This window comes from Rhinopithecus roxellana, chromosome 7, assembly GCF_007565055.1.
Source record: "Rhinopithecus roxellana isolate Shanxi Qingling chromosome 7, ASM756505v1, whole genome shotgun sequence".
NCBI classification, from domain to species: domain Eukaryota; kingdom Metazoa; phylum Chordata; class Mammalia; order Primates; family Cercopithecidae; genus Rhinopithecus; species Rhinopithecus roxellana.
This window is the reverse complement of record NC_044555.1, coordinates 153,381,336-153,409,106: the sequence shown is the minus strand read 5'-3', so window position 1 is coordinate 153,409,106 and position 27,771 is coordinate 153,381,336. Positions and strand designations below refer to the sequence as shown.

Genomic DNA, 27,771 nt, shown 5'->3' with positions numbered 1-27,771 from the left:
GTTTCATTTTCCATTCCATGCTTGGTCTTTCTACCAGACCCCATAAGGCTGGTTTACTCCTCCCTTTTCACAGGCTATTAATCGTGTGGAGTAGTGGATAGGGCACACTCTCAAGGAGAAAACTGCAAGAGGACTGCAAAAAAGTGAAAGGGGCCAGAAGAATCTGATTATCTTGGACCTTAGTTTATTTTATGTGAGCTTGGAAGCCCATAACTGTCCTTTAAAAATCCTGTTTCTTGTCCAAATGTTCATGTTTTCTCTGAGACACAAGGTGAACATTCAGAAAAGCTGGAGGAAAATCCCCACAGCCCTGTCAGCACCGAGAACAGGAAACATACAGCTTTCCCACTGTAACATACTAACTTGTGATCTTCTCATCACTTCTACTAAGTGGAAATATTTGAAATTTAAAGTGCAAAATGGAACTTTGTAAAATTGTGACTTGTCTCTTAAGAGCTGGAGTATACACACCTGGAGTGCTAAAAGCAGAAGACACTGATAGCCAGCCAGATATTTGGCTACATGTAATCCTAAACTGTCGGCTCAGTGTTTTATAGTATCCATCAAAAGTGATTTAATATTTTCACTAGACTTTTAACCATGTATAGATAAACAAGGTGTGTGAACCACTATAAATCACAAGTTAAACAGTAGTCAACAAAATGGGGCTGTATAATATTGTTTGCAAAAGACCATAGTATGTATAGACTTAAAGGGATCTTTTTCTTTCTTTCTTTCTTTCTTTCTTTCTTTTTTCTTTTTTTTTTGAGATGAGTCTCGCTCTGTTGCCAGGCTGGAGTGCAGTGGCTCGATCTCACCTCCTTGAAATCTCTGCCTCCTGGGTTCAAGCAATTCTCCTGCCTCAGTGTCCCAAGTAGCTGGGATTACAGGCACGCGCCACCATACCCAGTTAATTTTTGTATTTTTAGTAGAGACAGGGTTTCACCACGTTGGCCAGGATGGTCTCTATCCTGACCCTGTGATCCGCCAGATGTGGCCTCCCAAAGTGCTGGGATTACAGGCGTGAGTCACTGCGCCCTGCCTAAAGGGTTTTTCTTATTACATTAGGCTCTGGTTTAGATCTAAACTTAGACCTAAACTTAGTTGAATCTAATTGAGTTTCTTCTACATGCAAAGTAGCTGTGCACTTTGGAGGTGGAAGATTATAATGGTCATGAAAACACTGTCTTTGCTGGCAAGCTGCTCACAATTTTGTGGAATGAATAAGAAAGGGACATATTTCTGACACAAAGTGCTTTGGGAGTTCACAGGTAGGTATGATCACAACTAGGCAAGATATCACAAAAGTCTCATGGAGAAGGCAGCATTTTAAGATAGTGGCCTTGGAGGACAGGCAGGATTTCAACAGGTAAAGATGGGATAGAGCAATTTAAGCAGAGAGAAAGTCAAAAACACAGGCAATGAAGATAGGAAAACAGTGAATTCCCGCAAAAACTTCAGTTTGGTTATGCAGCTTAACAAAATAACTGAACTGGTTTTGGTATTGCCCTTTATCACTCAATGAAGATTCTCGGATTTTAAGACTCTCCAATTTGGTTATCTGTGATGCTTGTTAAAATGTAGATCCTTTGGCTCTACTCTGACAAATAAGATTCAGTCGTCCATTGGGAATGCACATCTTTAATAAGCACTCCAGTTAGCCTAGGTGCCAAATGTTGAAAAATCCTGCCTAAGTAAAAGGAGAAGAATAAAAGTAGACCCTGAGAGGTAAAAGCAATGTAAGAATACACAGCCTAACTTTTTTTTGTTTTGTTTTCCAATGGATGGTAGGGGCAGGGAAGCGAATAGTAGCTAAAGGTCTTGTTAATTTTTGTACAGGTTGAATAGCCTGTGGGGTCCTCAATACTAGTTGGTTTCCCTATTCTCCAGAATATGAAATGATCACAAATTAAGATATATGAGAAAAGGCAATATGACTGGTGATGTAAGGCTGAGTGACAACCTTCTTGCTGTCTCCAAGTAATTAAAAGAGTACTTCTCAGAGCAGAGACACAGAATGCAGTCTGACTAAGAGGAAATGGCTTTCAGATCTCAGCAGAGAAATTTACACTTAGCTAAGTAAAATAACTTCCTGGCAAAAAGGCAATGTTCACAATAACTGTATTGTCTGTCTACACATATGTGTTTCCTGTCTTCATGAAATTGACCTGGGGAAACTTGTAGATGTTGAAGCTAAGATAAATTGGGAGCCTGGTTTGAAGTGACATCCAGGAGCACCTCTCTTTAAAACTGATTTTTTTAAAAAAGTGATAGAATACTCAGTAGGGCAAAACTAGTGAATTTCCTAGGAGAACTAGCCAGGCAAATACTTTTCAAAGCATTTTATTACTTTGAAGATTTTCAAAAATAAAAATGAAGCCCTGAGATTTGCCTGTGTGCTGATCAGAATTAGGAGGAAATTGTTCTATTCTCTTCTGTCCAGAACTTGTGATTACTCATGTGTCATAATGGTACAATTTCCTCTGATATACGTGCACACAGCTATTCAGTTTAACATCATTTGCAGTCACTTACAGCACACTAGGTCTGCTTTTTCTGGGCTTAATAAAGTGTGCACCTAACCAGACTGCAATATAAAGCTGAATTTTGAGCAAGTGGTTGCTTGTTACCTGTGATGGGATGGTTTCTGGACAGGGCTTCACACCCTAAAATGTAAACAAAATGTGCTGTTTCACTTACCATGAAATTGAAGTAAAATAACAATAATAATTTGTTCAGGCGCTCAATGAAGCACACTTCAAACCACATGGATTTGATCATTCAAAGCAGGATGTTTCGTAATTCCCATTTCATTTTTGTTCTTCCCACACGTATCTTTAAAGTTAGTTAAGTCCTCCTAGATTTCAGTAGCCTTGAGGCAACTATCCAGTCACCTAAACTAAAATTTATTTACCTCAGAACAAGGGTCATAGACCCAACTGAGTCAACTTTCTATGGATTTGATTCTCTGTTCTGGGGCTACATCTGCTGTCTCAGGTAATTAAGAGGTGACTAAATGACTCCAGTAAATGGGATTATTTAAAGAGAAGCTGGTTGTCCACTTATTTTTAGACATATAGGAATGATTTTGATAAAATGATGGTTCAAGGACAAATGCTGGGCTCGCTATATCAAAACCAAACGGAGAGCTTTGAAAAGATACAAATGGCATACTGTACCCCACGAGTACTCAATCAGAATCTCTGGAGGAAACACCCAGAAGCTTTTATTTTATTTTTTAACCTTCCCCAGATGATTCAGACAATCAGTAAGGTTAGTAAAGCCATAATCCAAATCATAGTTTCTCAAATGTTAATACGCAGAAGAATCACCCGAGTTCATTGTTAAAACACAGATCTTGATGCATCAGGTCCAGGGTGATGCCTGAGATTTTGAATTTGTAACAAGCTCCCAAGTTTCATTCGTTCATGTATTTTGATTTATATTACTAATATAAATTAATTTATATTTATATAAATTATATATATTTATATAAAACAAGGGGCTAGATTACTTCTCATGTTCTTTCAAGCTATGTTTTTCTGTGATTATAAAGTGCCTTGTAGAAACTGCACCATATACCCTTCCCTTACATAAGAATTTTTCATTCAAACTAGAATATTTTTCTGAACATAGGCTTTTCTTTTTTTTCAAAGCTGGGCCAGGAAATAATTGACTTATTTTATTTTGCTTGCAGCTCTGCCTTTGTTTCCTACTTTTTGGCTTTTGACATATAGCTGAAAAAGTCCCAGAAAGCTGATCTTTCCAAGTTAATCATCCCTGAAGAGTGGCGGACTCATTGTGCACTAAAGCAATCCTTTCTTCTATGTGAGCCAAAAAAGAAAAACAGCCTGCCAGACACCTGTAAAGAGAAGGCTATCGTCATATAGGAATTTGAGGAACTGCTATATGGTACATTCCTTTTCCAAATGGGAGAGAATCAGCTCTCATGATGTCCCAGAGGGCCTTAAAATAAACAAGAGGGAAATTGTAACAGCTTGTCATCTGTGCTTGTACACTAGACTTCCATGTAGTTACTCTAGAGAAATCTAAATAAAAAATGCAGATAGTTCTTTGAAAAATCCTCAACTAATATGTAGAGACTCAGGCAGATGTGGTAAAAAGAGGAAGGTTATTTTATACTTGGTATCTCCAACCCACTGGCAAGCAATCTTTTGGAAGGAACAGCCGTTGATTGTGAATTTAGGTTTTGAACCACCATTAGGCAAAGATAGTTTCTCTAGAGAGAATCATGCCTGCTAATTACACATGTACCGGGCCAGATGGAGACAATACAGATTTTCGTTACTTTATTTATGCAGTGACATACACTGTCATTCTTGTGCCAGGTCTCATAGGGAATATATTAGCCCTGTGGGTATTCTATGGTTATATGAAAGAAACAAAACGAGCTGTGATATTTATGATAAACTTAGCCATTGCTGACTTACTACAAGTTCTTTCCTTGCCACTGAGGATCTTTTACTACTTGAATCATGACTGGCCATTTGGGCCTGGTCTCTGCATGTTCTGTTTCTACCTGAAGTATGTCAACATGTATGCAAGCATCTACTTCTTGGTCTGCATCAGTGTGCGACGATTTTGGTTTCTCATGTATCCCTTTCGCTTCCATGACTGCAAACAGAAATATGACCTGTACATCAGCATTGCTGGCTGGCTGGTCATCTGCCTTGCATGTGTACTCTTCCCACTCCTCAGAACTAGCGATGATACCCCTAGCAATAGGACCAAATGCTTTGTGGATCTTCCTACCAGGAATGTCAACCTGGCCCAGTCCGTTGTTATGATGACCATTGGCGAGTTGATTGGGTTTGTAACTCCGCTTCTGATTGTCCTGTATTGTACCTGGAAGACGGTTTTATCACTGCAAGATAAATATCCCATGGCCCAAGATCTTGGAGAGAAACAGAAAGCCTTGAAGATGATTCTAACCTGTGCAGGGGTATTCCTAATTTGCTTTGCACCTTATCATTTCAGTTTTCCTTTAGATTTCCTGGTGAAGTCCAATGAAATTAAAAGCTGCCTAGCCAGAAGGGTGATTCTAATATTTCATTCTGTGGCATTGTGTCTTGCTAGTCTGAATTCGTGTCTTGACCCAGTCATATACTACTTTTCCACTAACGAGTTCCGAAGACGACTTTCAAGACAAGATTTGCATGACAGCATCCAACTCCATGCAAAATCCTTTGTGAGTAACCATACAGCTTCCACTGTGACAACTGAATTATGCTAAAACAAAAAACCAAGCTGAATATGACCTGAAATGCAAGTACCTCAGAACATATCTGCAATACCCAAACCACGGGGAAGAATTCACAAAAAAACACAGCTTTTCAGTTCTGCTCTATCTTACTGCTGCGGGGAATTCACTTCTTCAAAGCAGGACCTATTTGGAGCATTATGATCCACCATTATTGATGTTGACATATCCGTGTAGTAATTTTTCATCAAGTCTGTAAATCTTAAAATATCAAATATCTGTGACGTCCTACAAACATATGCTGTCAACTCTAGTCAGTACTTTTATCTGTGACCCTCAGGCACAAAAAGAGTATTAGCTTGGAGCCACCATAAGCATTTAGTTTTGTTACAGCAGATACTGAGTCTTTATATTCAGAGGAAATGTAGGTGTCTTTTTATATTAGTAATCACAGTTTACATGCCATTTTCATATGTTTGGTTATATTTTTGTGGAATGGATGATATATTACCCTGTGTAAAGAAAATGTTGTAAACATAAGATCATTTTTATCTCTCAAGTGTGATTACATTTCAGAGTTTGAAGACTAGAATAGCTCTTTTCTTCATTTTTGTGTCAACATGAAACATTATTTGTCACACCTGTTCACAGAATGAAAATCTGAACTCAGGTCTCTGGCATATTTAAACTAAGAACAATATACATATTTACCTATGATAACCCTCTGTGACTATAAAGATGCTGTGTTGCATCTACCTAGGACAGGTAGTTTGTCAAAGTCCACACAAGGTGACTCAAATGGCCTCTAAGCCCAGGAGAAAGCAGAAAGGTGACAATCATAGTTCTGGCTCTCTTACACTTTTTCTAAAGAACATTTCTGGAGATGTATGGACATGCCTAGTAGAGGAAGTTTTTAATCATGTTTCTGGAGATACATTGAGGTAGTGTTGACAGGTTCCTGCACTTTCTGAGCCTATGGAAGAAGTAGTGCACTAATGAATCATTAAACCTAGGCCAGAATGCAAAGATGAAGCAAAGTTGGCTAATCCTTTTAAAATTCTCATCACATTTTATTTCTTACTCTAATATAAGGACACTTAGCTTAGACTGCCAAGTCACTTACCCAAGCCAGAGTAAGTCTCTCTGCCCCATCATTGCATACATATTGCAGTCAGTCACATGGACCCCAGAATCCACATTGATTTCTTTTGGTCTAGCTTTGCCCCAGACATACCATTCTAAAGCCTCCAAAGTCTAGCTCTTAGCAGCTGGGGAAGGCAATTATTTTACCTTTTGAAAAATGCATAGAAGATTAATTTGGGCAACCAATGGCCAATGACTTGCCTACTACCTGTTTGGTACTGTTTTGCGGGAAACAGACCCAGGATATTAGTCGTAATTAAACCTTAGGTTGTAAGTATGAGAATATTTTGAAACATGTTTTAGCAAAAATCTCTAACTTTAAGAAAGTTCTACTTAAAATCTGTGTGCTATGTAATGAAGATCCCTTCTATGTCTCACAGAAGGAATGTAGAACCCAATCAAAGGCTTTATCATATTTAGAGGAAAGGGGTTGTTTCAGGCATGCAGTTATGATACTAATACATCAGGGGAAAACTGGTGACATCAAAATGAATTCTAATATCTAGACTGATGGAAGGTTTTCTAAAGTTTTCTTTGGACAAGTGTTGATTTTACACATATGTTGTTATTAAGATAATACCCTATTAGAAAACTGACTTTGTGCTGCTAGCAAGTGTATCTATGTGTCTTCTAACAATTCATTGTAATGTATATGTTTTGATGTGTTAAATAAGTTTTAAGTAAGTGTTAAATTGTATTTTAAATAGCGTAACTATAACTGTGTCTTGTCTCTTTGCTTTAAAGTGTCTTATTTTTAAACTATAATTTAGTGTTGTAATAGAATTGCAAGTAACAATTTTTGTGGAATTGTGAAATAACTGTGGGTACTTGTAGTGTGAGAGTCTTATCTATACCATTTGTGCTTACTATTGCCTAGATTAGCATGAATTACACTTCTTAAGGTCACTTTGGAAGATGATTGATTTGATTTGACTAACATATTGATTTCACTTTGACTACATATTTTTTAAAGAGGAAGGGAAATATTTTCAGGAGATGATTGACCTTCTTAGAAGAATGGTTGAGGGTAGGACTCATTTGTTAGGCAGCCCATTTACATCATTCCAAAAAAGAACAAGTATTCAGTGTTCTTATGCTGCTGAGCTGAGGACACCCTTTTTCCCCAGGCCTGCTCATCTAAGTTTGTATTCAGTGCTCTGATTTACTTTATTCACTCCCTATCCCATCAATATGTTTTGTCTTCTGCTTGATTCCCTTGCTCTCCCAGGCAGCAACCTGATCAATTTATTCACACCATGGTGCTAATAACTAATGTTAGATTAATATTAATTTACCCAGGAATATCTGAATTCCAGGCTTTGGGACTAGGCATTAAACCAAAGTGGTGACTTTCAATGGAGGGCTAATACCTACTGAAGCAGACAGACTGGAAGGAAAGATATTTTGAAGAAAGTGGGTGCTACAGCACTGCCTTTCATATTGCATATAGTAAGCAAACACCTACTTTGCTTGCCATAATGAGAATGCTGACTTTTAAGAAATTAAGAAATGTATCCATGAACATGACTATCAGTTTCTCAGATGTCTGCTCATCTTCTTTTCATTTTGCCACTCTCCTTTCCTATGCTGGGCCTGATTTTCAGGGGAAAGTCTAAACTAGTAGCTTACTAATTTAAGAGTACTGCTGCAGCTACAATCCAGACAGCAGCCTCTTCTCTGAACTTCTCCATTCCATGGCTTATCTTTCCTCCAGACTTTTCATTTGTCACTCTCTGGGTTCCATGAAATTGTGGTGCAAAGAGAAAATACCCTCAACCATAGTAATGTATACTTCAAGATAAATAATTCCACATTTCCTATATAAAGTTGTTGAATTTTGATTCAAAAATGCATAAGTATTCCAATAAGAAAAACTTTGAATATGTAGTGATTTCTATGTAAAAATATTGTCATTATTATTATTATTATTGTTATTGAATTCAAATGGTTTATATGTTTTCATTGTCACTCAGTTAAGCAGCCAATTCTATTAACTGGTAATTCCACAAAGAGAAGCCATCTGCCCCAGGATCAACAGAACAAGCTGCCTTGGGCTGAGAGGGTGCATCTGTGGAACTCTTGCGCAACTTACATTTTATGCCCCATTTTGATTTTATTCCCAAGATACTGTGAAAATGTTGCACTTGGAATTTATTTATGGCTATAACTTATAATATTCATTTTAATAATAAAGATTGTCTTTGTAATTACATAGAAATTTTCTGCTTCCAGAAGTCAATGTGTACTTAGTCACTTCTTTCAACACACTGATAGACTTGATGATCTTTGTTAGTGTTCTCACATGCATGGATAAAAGTCCCCTAAGACTCTAATCTCGCTTTTTCTCTCTTTTAGAGGTGCAGTCTATTCTCGAAAGGAAAGATAAGCTACATCCCCAACTTTATCCCACTCTTGCCACTCACTCCATCCATAGATAGACGTTTTATATTCATATTCTGCTAAACATTATTCCCCATCTTCACTGTGGACCAAGTTTTTGAGAACTACTTAAAGCTCTACATTTGTAATGATGGAACAGAGAGAATATTTTCTTCTTAGTCTTAAGGGTTGTTAAGATGTGACAGTCTGAGTTTTTCTCTGTATTGTCAGGGGAAAATAAAATCTCATCCTTTACTCTCCCCCCGTGCTCTTCTCAAAACAAATCTACGTAAACAAACAAACAAACAAAATGTGTAAAGTCAGGAAAATTGTCTCTGACCCTTTCTTTCCTCAGCCTGGCTCTCTTTCTTCTACTTCAGTAACTCCCTCATCATCTCACCTATATCCCTGGCACTTTCAGGACCCCAAATATCTTCCATAATAACCAAATTTTTAGGAATTACACATTTTGGCTGTTGCAAAAATATTTTCCTAGGAAGTGGTGAAGGGTTTCCCAAGGAAGAATTTTTGATGCTTTGATAAACCTGAATAAGATAATGGGATATAGATATCAGACATGCCCCATGCTTCAAATGCCCTCACATTTTATAGAGACCTCTTCTGTGCCCTCCTGAAGTCCGTCCAGAAACAACTTCACTGTCTTTGCCACCATATTTTGATGGAGTGGTGGAGGCAGGGGAGGAAGGAGTATGAGATAAACTCTCAAGTAAATGTGGCTATTTTGACTTGCTTATTACTTAGTTATTAAAGAATGTGGTACGGGGATGGAGAGAGAATTGTAATTTTACTGAACTTCACAGACCATTTCCTCTTCTTCAGAACTTTTTCAGCCTTAACCACTACTTGATTTTGCCAAAAAATTCAAGTAATATAAATATGCCAATACTATACTGTTTCTATTGTTTGTTGAATAATTATCTTCATCCTGCTTCTTACTACAATGCAAATCTTCTGATTCAGCTACAGGCATAGCCCTATTCGACGCCTTCCACTTGCCTTCTTGTAGCTCTTCAAAGAATAATAGAACAACTGCTCCATAGGCAAGGCTGTCATTAGGCCTGCCCTTCTGACTCCAGCATTTACTTTTATTGCAGGAGTTCTTGAAGTTTGATTCGGGCCCATAATAGTGAGATTTTTTGGACTTTTCTAAGCAATGTTGAGTATCTACAACTTGTAAGAAGACTTGTAGCATTCATTATCTTTTAAAATGCTACTCTAATAAAAGGACAAAAATAAACAAAAAAAGTTTGAAGAAATGATGGTTCAAGTTATGGCACTGGTGTGGAAGCATAGAGGAAGTAGTCATACTATAAATTACCCACACCATCTTTGCATAAAGTAAAACCCATAATAACAGCTTAAAAATGTTCTGAAATCACATTATTGCCCTCTGTCATTAAACGAGTTTAACTTTTTTACTAAAATGTATATAAGGAGATAATACTATGAAAAAAGTAATTCGGTAAACTTTTTACTATGAGAAACTTCAAACATCTTCAAAAGAAGAACAATAAATACAATGAACACCCATTATTGAAATTCAAGCAATATCAACACATGGCCCAGTCTTCTTTCTTCTATGTCTGCATCCAATCCCCTACTCCAGATTATATTAAAGTGTATTTCCTTTATATAATTTAATCTATGAATACTGTAGTAAGTCACAGTATCATTTAAATGAACTGTTTAATGTATGATCAAAAGGTGCCAAGGAATAAAAACTGATTTTAGATGTCTTCAGTAATTACATCAAACACTAAATTCCGAAAAGCAGAATAATTTCCCTTTGATTAATCTGAACAAGTTTAAACTCAGAAAATATCATTTATTAACCTGAATCTTTTTTTTATTTTTTTAGGTAGGTGTTTCTTCTACTGCAGAAATGTAATGAAGACTAATGTTGAATTCAGTTCAGGGTCTCCTTGGTCCAAATTATGGCTCCTGTGAGAAGGAGTCCAGTAGACTCAGCTCCACTGAATATAAAAATACTAATGTTAACAGACTACATTTCCACATTGTAGTAAAAATGGTCCACTAAACAATACTCATAGAGTAGTATTAGAATGCATCTATGTAAATGTACACTCAGCAATGTTTCTGAAGCTTATGCGATAGTTATTTGTACTCTGTGAATACTGCTCGTAGATAGGTGGGTAGACTTCTATAAAGTTTCCCTCAAGCATTACACATTTTCTACCTTTCAATTTCTTCTGACAAGATTAGATTAGTTAGGCTATGGGTTCAACTGTGGTTAACAGAAATGTAGCTTAAACTACATACAAATATATTTCTCTTTCATGGAAAAGTATTAGCCAGCATGGTGGCTTTTCTTTGCAAGATGTTTTGGACATAGACTTCTGGATTGTAACACCAACATTTCTTGGGTATTCTTCTAATCTAAATGGTGCAAGGTACTGTTTAAAAAATTAATTGGGGGATCACATTAAGTTAAAATATTTCTGCACAGCAAGGAATATAATCATCAAAGTGAAGAGACAACACACAGAATGAGAGATAATATTTGCAAACTACCCATTTGACAACGGATTAATAACCATAATATATAAGGAGCTCAAACAACCTTATAGTAAAAAATCTAATAATCTGATTCAAAAATGGGCAAAAATTTTGAATAGACATTTATCAAAAGAAGACATACAAGTGACAAACAGTCATATGAAAATGTCCTCAACATCACTGATCATCAGAGAAATGTAAATCAAAACTATGATGAGATATTATCTCACCCCAGTTAAAATGAGGCTTTTTTTTTTTTTCCTTAAAGAGTGGCAATAACAAATGCTAGCAAGGATGTGGAGAAAAGGCAACCCTCATACACTGTTGGTGGGAATATACATAGTGGTGTTAGTACAACCACTATGGAGAAGAGTTTGGAGGTTCCTCAAAAAAGCAAAACTTGAACTACCATAAAATCCAGCAATCCCACTGCTGGGTATATAACTGAAAGAAAGGCCATCAATTTATCAAACAGATATCTGCACTCCTATGTTTGTTGCTGCGCACTGTTTACAAATAGCTAAGATTTGGAAACAACCTAAGTGTCCATCGATAGATGGATGATAATGAAAATGTGGTACATAAACACAATGGAGTAAAATTCAGCATAAAAAGAATGTGGTTCTGCCATTTGCAACAACATAGATGGAAATGGAGATCATTATAGTGAAATAAGCCAGGAACATAAAGACAGACATCATATATTCTCACTTATTTGTGGGATCTAAAAATCAAAACAGTTGAGCACATAGACATTGAGAGTAGAAGAATGGTTACCAGAGGCAGGAAAGTGTGATGGGGGTGGTGTTGGGGAGGGCAGCGATAGTTAATGGGTACAAAACAAAACAAAACAAAAAAACAGAATGAATAAGACCTACTATCCGATTGCACAACAGTGTGACTATAGTCAACAATAACTTAATTGTACATTTTAAAATTACTTATATAGTGTAATTGGATTGTTTGTAACTCAAAGGATAAATGCCTGGGGGAATGGAAACCCCATTCTCCATGATGTGCTTATTTCACATACCATGCCTGTATCAAAACATCTCATGTACCACATAAAAATATACACCTGCTGTGTACCTACAAACATACATATGTATATTTTTTGAGATGAAATTTTGCTCTGTCACCAGGCTGGAGTGCAGTGGCACGATCTCAGCTCACTGCAAGCTCTGTCTCACAGGTTCAAGTGATTTTCCTGCCTCAGCCTCCCGAGCAGCTGGGACTACAGGGGCATGCCACCACACCGAGCTAATTTTTGTATTTTTAGTAGATATGGGATTTCACCATGTTGGTCAGGATGGTCTCGATCTCTTTACCTCATGGTCCACCCACCTTGACCTCCCAAAGTGCTGGGATTACAGGTGTGAGCCACCACGACTGGCCACCTACAAATATTTTTGAAAATTAAAATAAATAAATAAATAAATAAATAAATAAATAAATAAATAAATGGGAGATCCTTATGCAGAAATGGCTCTAGTGTCTTGGGCTCTTACATAAGCAAAGTGAAGCCCAATGTAACAGCAAAATGAAGCTTAAACTTAACCAATCAGAAACTGCCAAAACCCTATAACTAGGGACTTTCAACCCCAAATAAAGCAAATTCCTATCTGTAGCCAAGCAAGTGATTTCTTTACCTTGCTTCCACATTCAACCTATAAAAGCTTGCTACTCACACTGCTAAAGCAAAGCTCCCTAAACATCTTCTGTTTCTGAGTGCTGCCCAATTCACAAATTGGTCTTTGCTCAAACTCTGATAAATTTAATTTGTGTAAAATTTTCTTTTAATCATATCTTATCACATGGACATTGTAGCTAGTATGACTGAGAAATGGGGAAAAGGAGGCATGCCTCTTCCCTTTAAGTGGATGACTGGAAATTGTGAATATTCTTTCTGCTTGCAAACTACTAGCTAAAAATCAGCTATGTAGGCCTGCCAAACTGCAAGGGAGGTTAGAAATTATAGTCATTATTCAGGTGGCCATATGCTATTAGATATTACTTTATTATGGAAGAAATGAAGAACAAATATGGGGACAGAGTGTGTCCCTATCATTCTAGGGATGTCAAAGGCACCAGCAATGTCATTTGCCCTAAAGATGTCATCTAAACTGCAAACCCCAGTAGACCTTAGTATGTTCATTCCATTTTTTAAAACCACCACTTTCCTCTAATAAAGTCACAACTTTTCTTCCCCGTTTGGTTATCCAAACCATCCAATATCACCTATACTTACAGCAAAAAGAGTAGTAGCCTCTAGAAAATATGATGATAGTGGTGCCCTGGCAGTGTATGAACAAGGTTTAATATCAGCAAGCTGGGAAATCAAAGATGAGGACATATGGAATGATTGCATTGGTCGGTGTCCCACCTATGCTTTCTTCGCTCTGTCCCCAGAGAGGAGGCAACACTCCCTTTCTACGAGTCAACTCAGATATACAGCATAGGATTGCCCCCAAAGTTAATTGCTCAAAGGAATTAAAATCACTTCAAAAGTGTTTTACAGTAACTACTCCCTCTGCCCAGAATGTTCTTCCAATAGCTGTCTTGTCTCTTCCTTCAGTTTTAAAAGTCCTTCAGTTCTCAAAGTTGACACCCTAGCTAAAGAGTTCCCCATCCCTAGAGACACAAGTTTACTTCTAATACATTACCTTGAATTTTTCCCTCATGACTCTTCATTTGTAATTATTTTTAAAATTTGTTTATTGTATGTCTGCCCCACTTGAATATTAGATTTGTTCATTTTGTGTCTGCAATACCTAGCCCACTACCTGCAACATAGTAAACATGCAAAAAATGTATGTTGAATGCATACATAGATAATAAATCTAAATAAGCAGAAATCTATTATCCAGCACTCTTTTTATGAAATGCTACATCAATTGATAGTTTATGGTTCATAGCATACAATAACAGTTCAGATTCATGGTGCTAACCTAAGGTCTTACAAAATTTTCAGGTGCCATTCAAATCATATCTAAGAGAAAATATGTTCAACTTTTTTGTGTCATATGTACCTCCTTGTGTTTGTGTGGCATAATAAAGAATATGTCTAGTCTTTGCTCATAGCTCTCTGCATAGAATTTAAAAAACCCTTTGAATTTCCTGAGTGATAACAGTGTATTTGTTATGCTAAAGAAGCAACTCAAGGAAAGAGGGCAGCTAGATAGCTTCCGGATGGGGGCTAGTCGCCAGAAAGTCCAACCATGTTATTAGCAAATTTGTCCAGGCTGGAGATTGAGTTCAATCACATGTCCAGTCATTTAATCAATCATGCCTACATAATAAAACCCAGATAAAATGTTGGACATCAAGGCTTAGAGGAGCTTCTTGGTTGGTGAACATATAATATACCAGGAGGTTGGCACATCATGTCTCCACTGAGACAGAAGCTCCTGCACTAAGGATCCTTCCTGGCCTTGCCCTATATAGCTGTTCGTTTTTATCACTTATAATAAAATAGTAGTCACAGTGTGGCACTTTCAAGAGTTCTGTGAGTAATTTTAGTGAATTATTTAACCCAAGGAGGTTACAGAAAACCCTAAATTTGTAGACCACCAAGGAGAAGCGTAATTGGCTTGGGCACATCTGAAACTTGCAGCTGGCATCTGAGGTGGTAGTGGTCTTGTGAAGGACTTGCTCCTGTGGGCTCTGCATTAAATCTGGGTAGTTAGTGTCAGAATTCAACTGAATTATAGGGCACACAGTTGGTGTCAGAGAATTGGTGTCACAGAAGGCTAATCTCAGTATTACTATATATTTGACTCTCAATTAAGTAGGACTTAAGAATAGCAAGACCATCCCCATTTATCTGTGGGTTAAAGCCAGGAAAGAGGTTGTTATAAATAAACTTCTATATTCTTTCTTAGGTAAACAGTCTTTTTAACACAGGGAGCAAAAATTAAAAGAGTTAATTTATTTGATCATTGCCATTGCCAGTAGATTATTGAAGTCAATGGATGAAGCAAATATGATGAAACTGGTAGTTTAACCAGTAACTAGTAGTCTAAGTAAATTCTACCAGTTGATTCAGTGCTAAGAAACAAAATTTGATTTTCTTTGCAAAAGGCACAGCTCTGGATGAAAATACTAGCCTTTCAAACGAGAAACATACTTGACTTTTGTGTACCTTAAAAATGTATTATCCCCTTAATGAAAATGAGTCATTTGTCTTGGTCTTAAGCTGTCACATGTGTTTGTATTTTAAAACTGTCTAAGCATGATTTCATTAAAGCCCGTACCTGAGCCAAAATTGTGTTCTGGGGAATCAGCTTAGGAAAATCATCATGATTTACCTGCCAATATTACACAGAAACCCAAACAGAAAGAGAAAATTGGTTTTCTCGAAGGTATTGCCCAGGAGAGAAATTTATTACTTCCTTACCAATCCATCCAGCCTGGTTATTGTTCCAATGGGACCTAGCCAAAAGCATGTAAAAATCATTACAAAAAAATCCAGTCAATGCTGGATGTAAGGTAGAAATTAAATGACAGTCTAGGTTGTTCTTTACCAACTTTAATTCTAACCCCTTATTTCTGAGTGAGTACAAAATACTTCAGTTTTTCTCCTGTTACCAACTGTATTACAGGGTTTAAGGCCTGAACCTGACCTGATGGGGACAAGGAAATTCTCACCACTAGCAATGCCACTGCCCAGTTCAGCCTCTGAGTTAAACATGGTGATCATTTGCTAACAAATCATCTAATGAGATAGTTAACCCCAAATCAGTAGCTTGTATGTAACAGCTCTGAAAAGATAATTTGAATTTTACTTAGCAGTATAATGAGGAGTTCACACCTAAAGAGAGGTTTGGGAAAGCAAATATAGTCAGAATAGGATGAGATTGAGGCTTAAGCCCTTTTCAGTTTCCTTGTCTGCTGGTTAACCTCATCACAACCTGTGTCACTGACTGTATTTTAGATTTTCAGTTAGAGACACCTCTGGGAATGACTAAGCTGATTCCTCTAAAATGGGTGTGTGAAAAAGATGGGTGCAGAAATGTGTGTTTGGGAGACTAGAGAGAGAGAGAGGATCATTAAAACTGCTAGAGAAATACAAATATTTAGAAAAGGAATGCTTAGTAACTAAGCAATAGACTTCATATTTATGATAAACTACATTATGTTCTATTTTCAACATTAACTACGATAGAAAAAGTTGCTGATGTCCACTCTTCTTATTAGTTAATTACTCAAATAGTTAAATACTAAATAAGTACCATGTAACATGGTTTGTGTTAGGCAACAGGATGTAAAGATAATAACTACAGAACTTGCCTAATTAGGCTGTCTCTGCTTCTTTACATCGCATTTACTTCTCAGCACACGTTAATCTGGCCTTTCTGTCACAGTTTCATGTATTTTTCATTCATCCATAAACAAATATTTTTGAGCATCAGTTAATGGCAAGTACTAGTTAGGTACTGGGAGCTTGCCATCTATATTACACAGGGTCAAACTTAATTATACAATTGACCTTCTGTATCTGTGGTTTCTGCATCCTTGGTTTCAACCAAACATGTGTTGATCATATTTGAGGAAAAAAGCAGTAAAAATAACAATATAACAGTAAAAATTAAGACAAATAAAAATACAGTATAACTATTTACATAGTACTTACCTTATAATAGGTACTGCAAGTATATAGAGATGATTTAAAATATATGGAAAAATGTGTGTGGGTTATATGAAATGCTATGCCATTTTATATAAGGCACTTAAGTGTCCTTGGTTTTTGGCACTGGGGGGAGGTCCTGGAACTAATTGTCCATGGATACCAAGAGAAGACTATATTTATATTTATATATGCATTTATATTTTAAGGTAAAAACAATTTTTTTTCTAAAATTGCTATTACTTTTATTCATTTCTAGTCATGATATTTATTCTTTTTTTTTTTTTTTTTTTTTTTTTTTGAGACCAAGTCTCACTCTGTTGCCCAGGCTAGAGTGTGCAGTGGCTTGATCTCAGCTTACTGCAACCTCAGCCTCCCAGGTTTGAGCAATTCTCCTGTCTCAGCCACCTGAGTAGCTGGGACTACAGGCACCCGCCACCATGCCCGGCTAATTTTTGTATTTTTGGTAGAGACAGGGTTTCACCATTTTGGTCAGCTGGTGTCGAACTCCTGACCTCAGGTGATCCACCTACCTCGGCTTCCAAAAGTGCTGGGATTACAGGCATGCTCCACAGTGTCCAGCTTAATCTATTTTAAAACTATAAATGGCATTAAAGAGGGATGTAAGACTATTTTCATCTGTTTATTAAAGAAGTTACATAAAGGTTAAAATGAAGTTAAGAAAGATGTTATTAAAGTGGGTCTTGAGTCTATAATCCTGAGGGTAAGTTGTCTTAGGAGTTTTATCCCTTTCTATCTCTTATTTCAAGCCTGAGTCTAGTCTAACAGATTTGCACCAGTTATCTGGATCATTGTAGTAAAAAACAGGCTACAGTAACCAAAACAGCATGGTACTGGTACCAAAACAGAAATATAAACCAATGGAACAGAACAGAGCCCTCAGAAATAATACCACACATCTACAGCCATCTGATCTTTGACAAACCTGACAAAAACAAGAAGTGGGGAAAGGATTCCCTATTTAATAAATGGTGCTGGGAAAATTGGCTAGCCATAAGTAGAAAGCTGAAACTGGATCCTTTCCTTACTCCTTATACAAAAATTAATTCAAGATGGATTAGAGACTTAAATGTTAGACCTAATACCATAAAAACCCTAGAAGAAAACCTAGGTAGTACCATTCAAGACATAGGCATGGGCAAGGACTTCATGTCTAAAACACCAAAAGCAACGGCAACAAAAGCCAAAATTGACAAATGGGATCTAATTAAACTAAAGAGCTTCTGTACAGCAAAAGAAACTACCATCAGAGTGAACAGGCAACCTACAGAATGGGAGAAAATTTTTGCAATCTACTCATCTGACAAAGGCTGATATCCAGAACCTACAAAGAACTCAAACAAATGTACAAGAAAAAAACAAACAACCCCATCAAAAAGTGGGCAAAGGATATGAACAGACATTTCTCAAAAGAAGACATTCATACAGCCAACAGACACATGAAAAAATGCTCATCATCACTCGCCATCAGAGAAATGCAAATCAAAACCACAATGAGATACCATCTCACACCAGTTAGAATGGCAATCATTAAGAAGTCAGGAAACAGCAGGTGCTGCACACTATGTGGAGAAATAGGAACACTTTACACTGTTGGTGGGATTGTAAACTAGTTCAACCATTATGGAAAAGAGTACGGCAATTCCTCAAGGATCTAGAACTAGATGTACCATATGACCCAGCCATCCCACCACTGGGTATATACCCAAAGGATTATAAATCATGCTGCTATAAAGACACATGCAGACGTATGTTTATTGCGGCACTATTCACAATAGCAAAGACTTGGAATCAACCCAAATGTCCATCTGTGACAGACTGGATTAAGAAAATGTGGCACGTATACACCATGGAATACTATGCAGCCATAAAAAAGGATGAGTTTGCATCCTTTGTAGGGACATGGATGCAGCTGGAAACCATCATTCTTAGCAAACTATCACAAGAACAGAAAACCAAACACCGCATGTTCTCACTCATAGGTGGGAACTGAACAATGACATCACCTGGACTCGGGAAGGGGAGCATCACAAACCGGGGCCTATCATGGGGAGGGAGGAGGGAGGAGGGATTGCATTGGGAGTTATACCTGATATAAATGATGAATTGATGGGTGCTGATGAGTTGATGGGTGCAACACACCAACATGGCACAAGTATACATATGTGACAAACCTGCACGTTATGCACATGTACCCTAGAACTTAAAGTATAATAATAAAAAATAAAAAGATTAAAAAAATAAAAAAAAAACAAAGAAAGAAAATAGGCTCAAAAGAGCAAAGCTAAGAGTAATTGGCCTTAAAGAGGACATAGAGAAAGACATAGGGTAGAAAGTTTATTCCAAGGGATAATAACAGAGAACTTCATAAACCTAGAGAATGATATCAATAGCCAAGTACAAGAAGGTCGTAAGACATCAAGTAAGTTTAACCCAAATAAGACTACCTCAAAGTGTTTATAATGAAACATCCAAAAAACAAGGGTAAAGAAATGATCCTAAAAGTAGCAACATCAAAGAAACAAATACTGCACAAGGAAGATTTAAAACACCTGACAACAGACTTTTCAGTGACAACCTTACAGACCAGAAGAGAGTGGCATGATATATTTAAACTGTTGGAGGAGGAAAAAAAATCAAATTAAAAAACACTTTTACCCTAAAATAGTATATCCTGCAATAATACCCTTCAAACCTGAAGAAGAGATAGACATTCCAGAGAAAAACATAAATGACATGATGGAGCTGAAAAACACAGCACGAGAATTTTGTGAAGCATATAAAAGTATCAAGAGGTGAATACATCAAGCAGAAAAAGGATATCAGAGATGAATATCAATTTAATTAAATAAAGTGTGACGACAAGATTAGGAATAAAAGAGTGAAAAGGAAAGAAGAAAGCCTCCAGGAAATATGGGACTATGTGAAAAGACAAAGCCTACGTTTGATTGATGTACATGAAATTGATGGGAAGAATGGAACCAAGATGGAAAACACTCTTCAGGGTATCATCCAGAAGAACTTCCCCAACCTACCAAGACAGGCTGACATTCACATTTAGGAAACACAGAGAACACCACAAAGACACTCCTCAAGATGAGCAACCCCAAGACATATAATTGTCAGATTCACCAAGGTTGAAAGGAAGAAAGAAATGTTAAGGGCAGCCAGAGAGAAAGGTAGGGTTACCCACAAAAAGAAGCCCATCAGACTAACAGTGGATCTCCCTGCAGAAATCCTAAAAGCCAGAAGAGAGTGAAGGCCAATATTCAACACTCTCAAAGAAAAGAATTTTCAACCCAGAATTTTAGATCCAGCCAAACAAAGCTTCATAAGCAAAGAGAAATAAAATCCTTTACAGACAAGCAAATGATGAGAGATTTTGTCAAAACCATGCCTGCCTTACAAGAGCTCCTGAAGGAATCACTAAATATGGAAAGGAAAAACCAGTAACAGACACTGCAAAAACATAACAAATTGTAAAGACCATTGACACTATGAAGAAACTGCATCAACTAATGGACAAAATAATCAGCTAGCATCATAATGACAGGATCAAATTCACACATAACAAGATTAGCCTTAAATGTAAAGGGGCTAAATGTCCCAATTAAAAGACAAAGACTGACAAATTTTATAAAAAGTCACAACCCACTGGTGTGCTGTACTCAGGAGACCCATCTCACATGCAAAGACACACATAAGCTCAAAATAAAGGAATGGAGGAAGATTTACCAAGCAAATGGAAAGCATAAAAAAAGTACAGTTGCAATACTAGTCTCTGACAAAAAAGACTTTAAACCAACATATATGTATAGATATATGTATGTATGTGTGTGTGTGTGTGTGTGTGTGTGTGTATACATAACCTCAAAGAAGGGCACTATGTAATGGTAACAGGATCAATGAAACAAGAAGAGCTATCTATCCTAAATATACATGCACTCAGTACAGGAGCACCCAGATTCACAAAGCTAGTTCTTAGAGACTTACAAAGAGTCTTAGACCCCCACACTATAATAGTGGGAGGCTATAGCACCCCACTATCAATATTAGACAGATCAATGAGACAGAAAACTAACAAGGATATTAGGGACTTGAACTCAGTTCTGGAACAAGTGCAACAAATAGACATCTACAGAACTCTTCACCCCAAATAAACAGAATATACATTCTTCTCAGCACCATATCACACTCATTCTAAAGTTGACCACACAATTGGAAGTAAAACATCCCTCAGGAAATGGAAAAGAAGAGAAATCATAACAGCTTCTTAGACCATAGTGGAATCAAATTAGAACTCAGGATTGAGAAACTAACTAAAGAGGGCATGCCCATGATGGCCGAATAGGAACAGCTCCAGCCTCCAGGTCCCAGTGTGAGTGACACAGAAGATGGGTGATTTCTGCATTTAAAACTGAGGTACCAGGTTCATCTCACTGGGGCATGCTGGACAGTTGGCGCTGGTCTGCGGGCGCAGCCTGACCAGCGAGAGCTGAGGCAGGGCTAGGCATCGTCTCACTTGGGAAGCACAAGGGGGAAGGGAATTCCTTTTCCTAGGCAGAGGAAATTGAAACACACAACACCTGGAATATTGGGTAACTCCCACCCTAATACTGCACTTTACCAAGGGTCTTAGCAAATGGCACACCAGGAGATTATATCCCACACCTGGCTGAGAGGGTCCCATGCCCATGGAGCCTCCCTCATTGCTAGCACAGCCGTCTGAGATCTAACTGCAAGGCAGCAGTGAGGCCTGGGGAGGGGTGACCAAAATTGCTGAGGCATAAGTAGGTAAGCAATGCTGCCTGGAAGCTCGAATTGGGTGGAGCCCACCACAGCTCAAGGAGGTCACCCTACTCTGTGGACTCCTCCTCTGGGACAGGGAATAGCTAAACAAAAAGCAGCAGAAACCTCGGCAGAGGTAAATGCCCCTGTCTGACAGCTTTCAAGAGAACAGTGGATCTCCCAGCACAGAGGCTGAGATCTGAGAATGGACAGAGAGCCTGCTCAAGTGGGTCCCTGACCCCTGAGTAGCCTAACTGGGAGACTGACACCTCACACCTCACACGGCAAGGTACACCCCTGAGATGAAGCTTCCAGAGCAAGAATCAGACAGCAACACTCACTGTTGAGCAATGTTCTATCTTCTGCAGCCTCCGCTGCTGATACCCAGACAAACAGGGTCTGAAGTGGACCTCAAGCAAACTCCAACAGACCTACAGCTGAGGGTCCTGACCATTAGAAGGAAAACTAACAAACAGAAAGGACACCCACACCAAAACCCCATCAGTCTGGCACCATCATCAAAGACCAAAGGCAGATAAAACCACAAAGATGGGGAAAATGCAGTGCAGAAAAGTTGGAAATTCAAAAAATCTGGGGTGCATCTCCACCTCCAAAGGAACACAGCTCACTGACAGCAACAGAACAAAGCTGGACAGAGAATAACTTTAATGAGTTGAGAGAAGAAGGCTTCAGTCAATCAAACTTCTCAGAGCTAAAGGAGGAACTAAGTAACCAGCTCAAAAAAACCGAAAACCTTCAAAAAAGAATGGATGAATGGATAACTAGAATAATGGATGAATGGGTAACTAGAATAATCAACGCAGAGAAGACCTTAAAAGAACTGATAGAGATGAAAACCATAACACAAGAACTACATAACAAATGCACAAGCTTCAGTAAACAACTCAATCAACTGGAAGAATGAGTATCAGTGATTGAAGATCAAGTGAATGAAATGAAGCAAGAAGTGTAGAGAAAAAAGAGGAAAAATAAATGAACAAAGCCTCCAAGAAATACCGGATTATGTGAAAAGACCAAAACAACGTCTGATTGGGGTGCCTGAAAGTGACGGGGAAAATGGAACCAAGTTGGAAAACATTGTGCAGGATATCATCCAGGACAACTTCTCCAACCTAGTAAGGCAGGCCAACATTCAAATTCAGGAAATACAGAGAACACCACAAAGTACTCCTCGAGAAAAGGAACTCCAAGACACATAATTGTCAGATTCACCAAAGTTGAAATGAAGGAAAAAATGCTAAGGGCAGCCAGAGAGAAAGGTCGGGTTACCCACAAAGGGAAGCCCATTAGACTAACAGCAGATCTCTCTGCAGAAACTCTCGAATCCACAAGAGAGTGGGGGCCAATATTCAACATTCTTAAAGAAAAGAATTTTCAACCCAGAATTTCATTACCAGCCAATCTAAATTTCATCAGTGAAGGAGAAATAAAATCCTTTACATACAAGCAAATGCTGAGAGATTTTGTCACCACCAGGCCTGCCCTACAAGAGATCCTGAAGGAAGCACTAAACCGATCGGTAAATTGGATAAAGAGTCAAGACGCATCAGTTTGCTGTATTCAGGAGACCCATCTCACATACAGAGACACACATAGGCTGAAAATAAAGGGATGGAGGAAGATCTAGCAAGCAAAAAAAAAAAAAAAAAAAAAAAAAAAAAAAAAAAAAAAAAAAAAAAAAGCAGGGGTTGCAATCCTAGTCTCTGATAAAACAGACATTAAACCATCAAAGATCAAAAGAGACAAAGAAGGCCATTACATAATAGTAAAGGGATCAATTTATCAGGAAGAGCTAACTCTCCTAAATATACATGCATCCAAAACAGGAGCACCTAGACTCATAAAGCAAGTCCTTAGAGACTTACAAAAAGAGTTAGACTCCCATACAATAATAATGGGAGACTTTAACACCACACTGTCAACATAAGACAGATCAACGAGACAGAAAGTTAACAAGGATATCCAGGAATTGAACTCAACTCTGCAACAAGCGGATCTAATAGACACAGAACTCTCCACCCCAAATCAACAGATTATATATTCTTCTCAGCACCACGTCGCACTTATTCCAAAATTGAACACATAGTTGGAAGCAAAGCACTCTTCAGCAAATGTAAGAGAACAGAAATTATAAAAAAAAAAAAAAAAAAAAAAAAACTCTCTCTCAGACCACAGTGCAATCAAACTAGAACTCAAGACTAAGAAACTCAATCAAAATCACTCAACTACATGGAAACTGAACAACCTGCTCCTGAATGACTACTGGGTACATAATGAAATGAAGGCAGAAATAAAGATGTTCTTTGAAACCAATGAGACCAAAATACAACATACCAGAATCTCTGGGATACATTGAAAGCAGTTTGTAGAGGGAAATTTATAGCACTAAATGCCCAAAAGAGAAAGCAGGAAAGATTTAAAGTTGACACCCTAACATCATAATTAAAAGAACTAGAGAAGCAAGAGCAAAAAACATTCAAAAGCTAGCAGAAGGCAAGAAAAAAGTAAGATCAGAGCAGAACTGAAGGAGATAGAGACACAAAACCCCTCCAAAAAATCAATGAATTCAGGAGCTGGTGTTTTGAAAAGAACAACAAAATTAAAGGACTGCTAGCAAGACTAAAAAAGAAGAAAAGAGAGAAGAATCAAATAGATGCAATAAAAAATGATAAAGGGGATATCACCACTGACCCCACAGAAATACAAACTACCATCAGAGAATATTATAAACAACTCTATGCAAATAAACAAGAAAACCTAGAAGAAATGGATAATTTCCTGGACTCTTACACTCTCACAAGACTAAACTAGGAAGAAGCTGAATCCCTGAATAGACCAATAGTAGGCTCTGAAATTGAGGCAACAATTAATAGCCTACCAACCAAAAACAGTCCAGGGCCAGACGGATTCAAAGCTGAATACTAACAGAGGTACAAAGAGGAGTTGGTAACATTCCTTCTGAAACTATTCCAATCAATAGAAAAAGAGGGAATCCTCCCTAACTCATTTTACGAGGTCAACATCATCCTGATACCAAAGCCTGACAGAGATACAAATAAAAAAAAAAAAAAAGAGAATTTTACACCAATATCCCTGATGAACATCGATGCAAAAATCCTCAATAAAATACTGGCAAACCGAATCCAGCAGCACATCAAAAAACTTATCCAGCGTGATCAAGTGGGCTTCATCCCTGGGATGCAAGGCTAGTTCAACATACCCAAATCAATAAACGTAATCCAGCATATAAACAGAACCAAAGACAGAAATCACATGATTATCTCAATAGATGCATAAAAGTCCTTGACAAAATTCAACAGCCTTTCATGCTAAAAACTCTCAATATATTCGGTATTGATGGAACATGTCTCAAAATAATAAGAGCTATTTATGGCAAACCCACAGTCAATATCATACTGAATGGGCAAAAACTGGAAGCATTCCCTTTGAAAACTGGCACAAGACAGGGATGCCCTCTCTCATCACTCCTATTCAACATAGTTGGGAGTTCTGGCTAGGGCAATCAGGCAAGAGAAAGAAATAAAGAGTATTCTGTTAGGAAAACAAGAAGTCAAATTGTCCCTGTTTGCAGATGACATGACAATATATTTAGAAAACCCCATTGTCTCAGCCCAAAGTCTCCATAAGCTGATAAGCAACTTCAGCAAAGTTTCAGGATTCAATATCAATGTGCAAAAATCACAAACATTCTTATACACCAGTAACAGACAAACAGAGAGCCAAATCATGAATGAACTCCAATTCACAGTAGCTTCAAAGAGAATAAAATAACTAGGAAACGAACTTACAAGGGATGTAAAGGACCTCTTCAAGGAGAACTACAAACCACTGCTCAGTGAAATAAAAGAGGACACAAACAAATGGAAGAACATACCATGCTCATAGGTAGGAAGAATCAATATTGTGAAAATGGCCTTACTGCCCAAGGTAATTTATAGATTCAATGCTATCCCCATTAAGCTACCAATGACTTTCTTCACAGAATTGGAAACAAAACTGCTTTAAAGTATAAACTTTAAACCAAAAAATACTGCATTGCCAAGACAATACTAAGCCAAAAGAACAAAGCTGGAGGCATCACGCTACCTGACTTCAAACTCTACTACAAGGCTACAGTAACCAAAACAGCATGGTACTGGTACCAAAACAGAGATATAGACCAATGGAACAGAACAGAGCCCTCAGAAATAATACCACACATCTACAGCCATCTGATCTTTGACAAACCTGAGAGAAACAAGAAATGGGGAAAGGATTCCCTATTTAATAAATGGTGCTGGGAAAATTGGCTAGCCATACGTAGAAAGCTGAAATTTGTTTCTTTCCTTCCAGCTTATACGAAAATTAATTCAAGATGGATTAGAGACTTAAATGTTAGACCTAAAACCATAAAAACCCTAGAAGAAAACCTAGGTAGTAGCATTAAGTACATAGTCATGGGCAAGGACTTCACGTCTAAAACACCAAAAGCAATGGCAACAAAGGCCAAAATTGACAAATGAGATCTAAGTAAACTAAAGAGCTTCTGCACAGCAAAAGAAACTACCATCAGAGTGAACAGGAAACCTACAGAATGGGAGAAAATTGTTGCAAACTACTCATCTGACAAAGGGCTAATATCCAGAACCTACAAACAAATTTTCAAGAAAAAACAACCCCATCAAGAAGTGGGCAAAGGATATGAACAGAAATTTCTCAAAAGAAGACATTTATGCAGCCAACACACATGAAAAAATGCTCGTCATCACTCGCCATCAGAGAAATGCAAATCAAAACCACAATGAGATAGCATCTCACACCAGTTAGAATGGCAATCATTAGAAAGTCAGGAAACAATAGGTGCTGAAGAGGATGTGGAGAAACAGCAACACTTTTACACTGTTGGTGGGATTGTAAACTGGTTCAACCATTGTGGCAAACAGTATGGCGATTCCTCAAGGATCTAGTACTAGAAATGCCATATGACCCAGCCATCCCATTACTGGATATATACACAAATGATTATAAATCATGCTGCTGTAAAGACACATGCATATGTACGTTTATTGCAACACTATTCACAATAGCAAAGACTTGAAATCTACCCAAATGTCCATCAGTGACAGATTGGATTAAGAAAATGTGGTACATATACACCTTGGAATACTATGCAGCCATAAAAAAGGATGAGTTCATGTCCTTTGTAGGGCCATGGATGCAGCTGGAAACCATCATTCTCAGCAAACTATCACAAGAACAGAAAATCAAACACCGCATGTTCTCACTCATACGTGGGAATTGAACAATGAGATCACTTGGACTCTGGAAGGGGAACATCACACACCAGGGACTATTATGGGGAGGCGGGAGGGGGGAGGGATGGCATTGGGAGTTATACCTGATGTAAATGATGAGTTGATGGGTGCTGACAAGTTGATGGGTGCAGCACACCAACATGGCACAAGTATACATATGTAACAAACCTGCACGTTATGCACATGTACCCTAGAACTTAAAGTATAATAAAAAAAAAAAAAAAGAAAGAAAAAGGAAAAGGAGACATTACTTTTTATACTGCAGAAATGCAAAATATCACTACTCCTATGAGTAACTATTTTCCAAATCATTGGAAAACCTAGAAGAAATGTATGAATTCCTAGACACATACAACCTACCAAAATCGAACCAACAAGAAATCCAAAACCTGAGCACACTAATAACAAATAATGAGGTTGGAGCCATAATGAGATGTCTCCCAGTAATGAGAGGAATGTGATGGCTTCACCGCTGAGTTCTACCAAACATTTAAAGAAGTGCTTAAACCAATCCTACTCAAACTTTTCTGAACAATATTGGAGGAAATAGTCCAAAACTCATTCTATGAGACCAGAATTAACCTGATACCAAATCCAGACAAAGACATATTGAAAAAAAATAAAACTTCAGGTAAACATCTCTGATGAATATTTTTGCAAAAATCCTTGACAAAATACTTGCAAACTGAATTCAGCAATACATTAGAAAGATTATTCAT

General features: G+C 37.7%; 1 protein-coding gene across 1 annotated transcript in view; it reads left to right on the top strand.

Moving 5' to 3' along the window:
• GPR174 (G protein-coupled receptor 174) overlaps positions 1 to 8,582 on the top strand; it is a 29,711-nt gene extending 21,129 nt beyond the window's left edge. Inside the window, exon 3 of the mRNA XM_030934325.1 lies at positions 3,698 to 8,582. Coding sequence (XP_030790185.1) covers positions 4,253 to 5,254 — 1,002 coding nt within the window. The 5' untranslated portion in view covers positions 3,698 to 4,252 and the 3' untranslated portion in view covers positions 5,255 to 8,582. The remainder of the gene's footprint in view (positions 1 to 3,697) is intronic.
• The last annotated feature ends 19,189 nt before the right edge of the window (positions 8,583 to 27,771 follow it).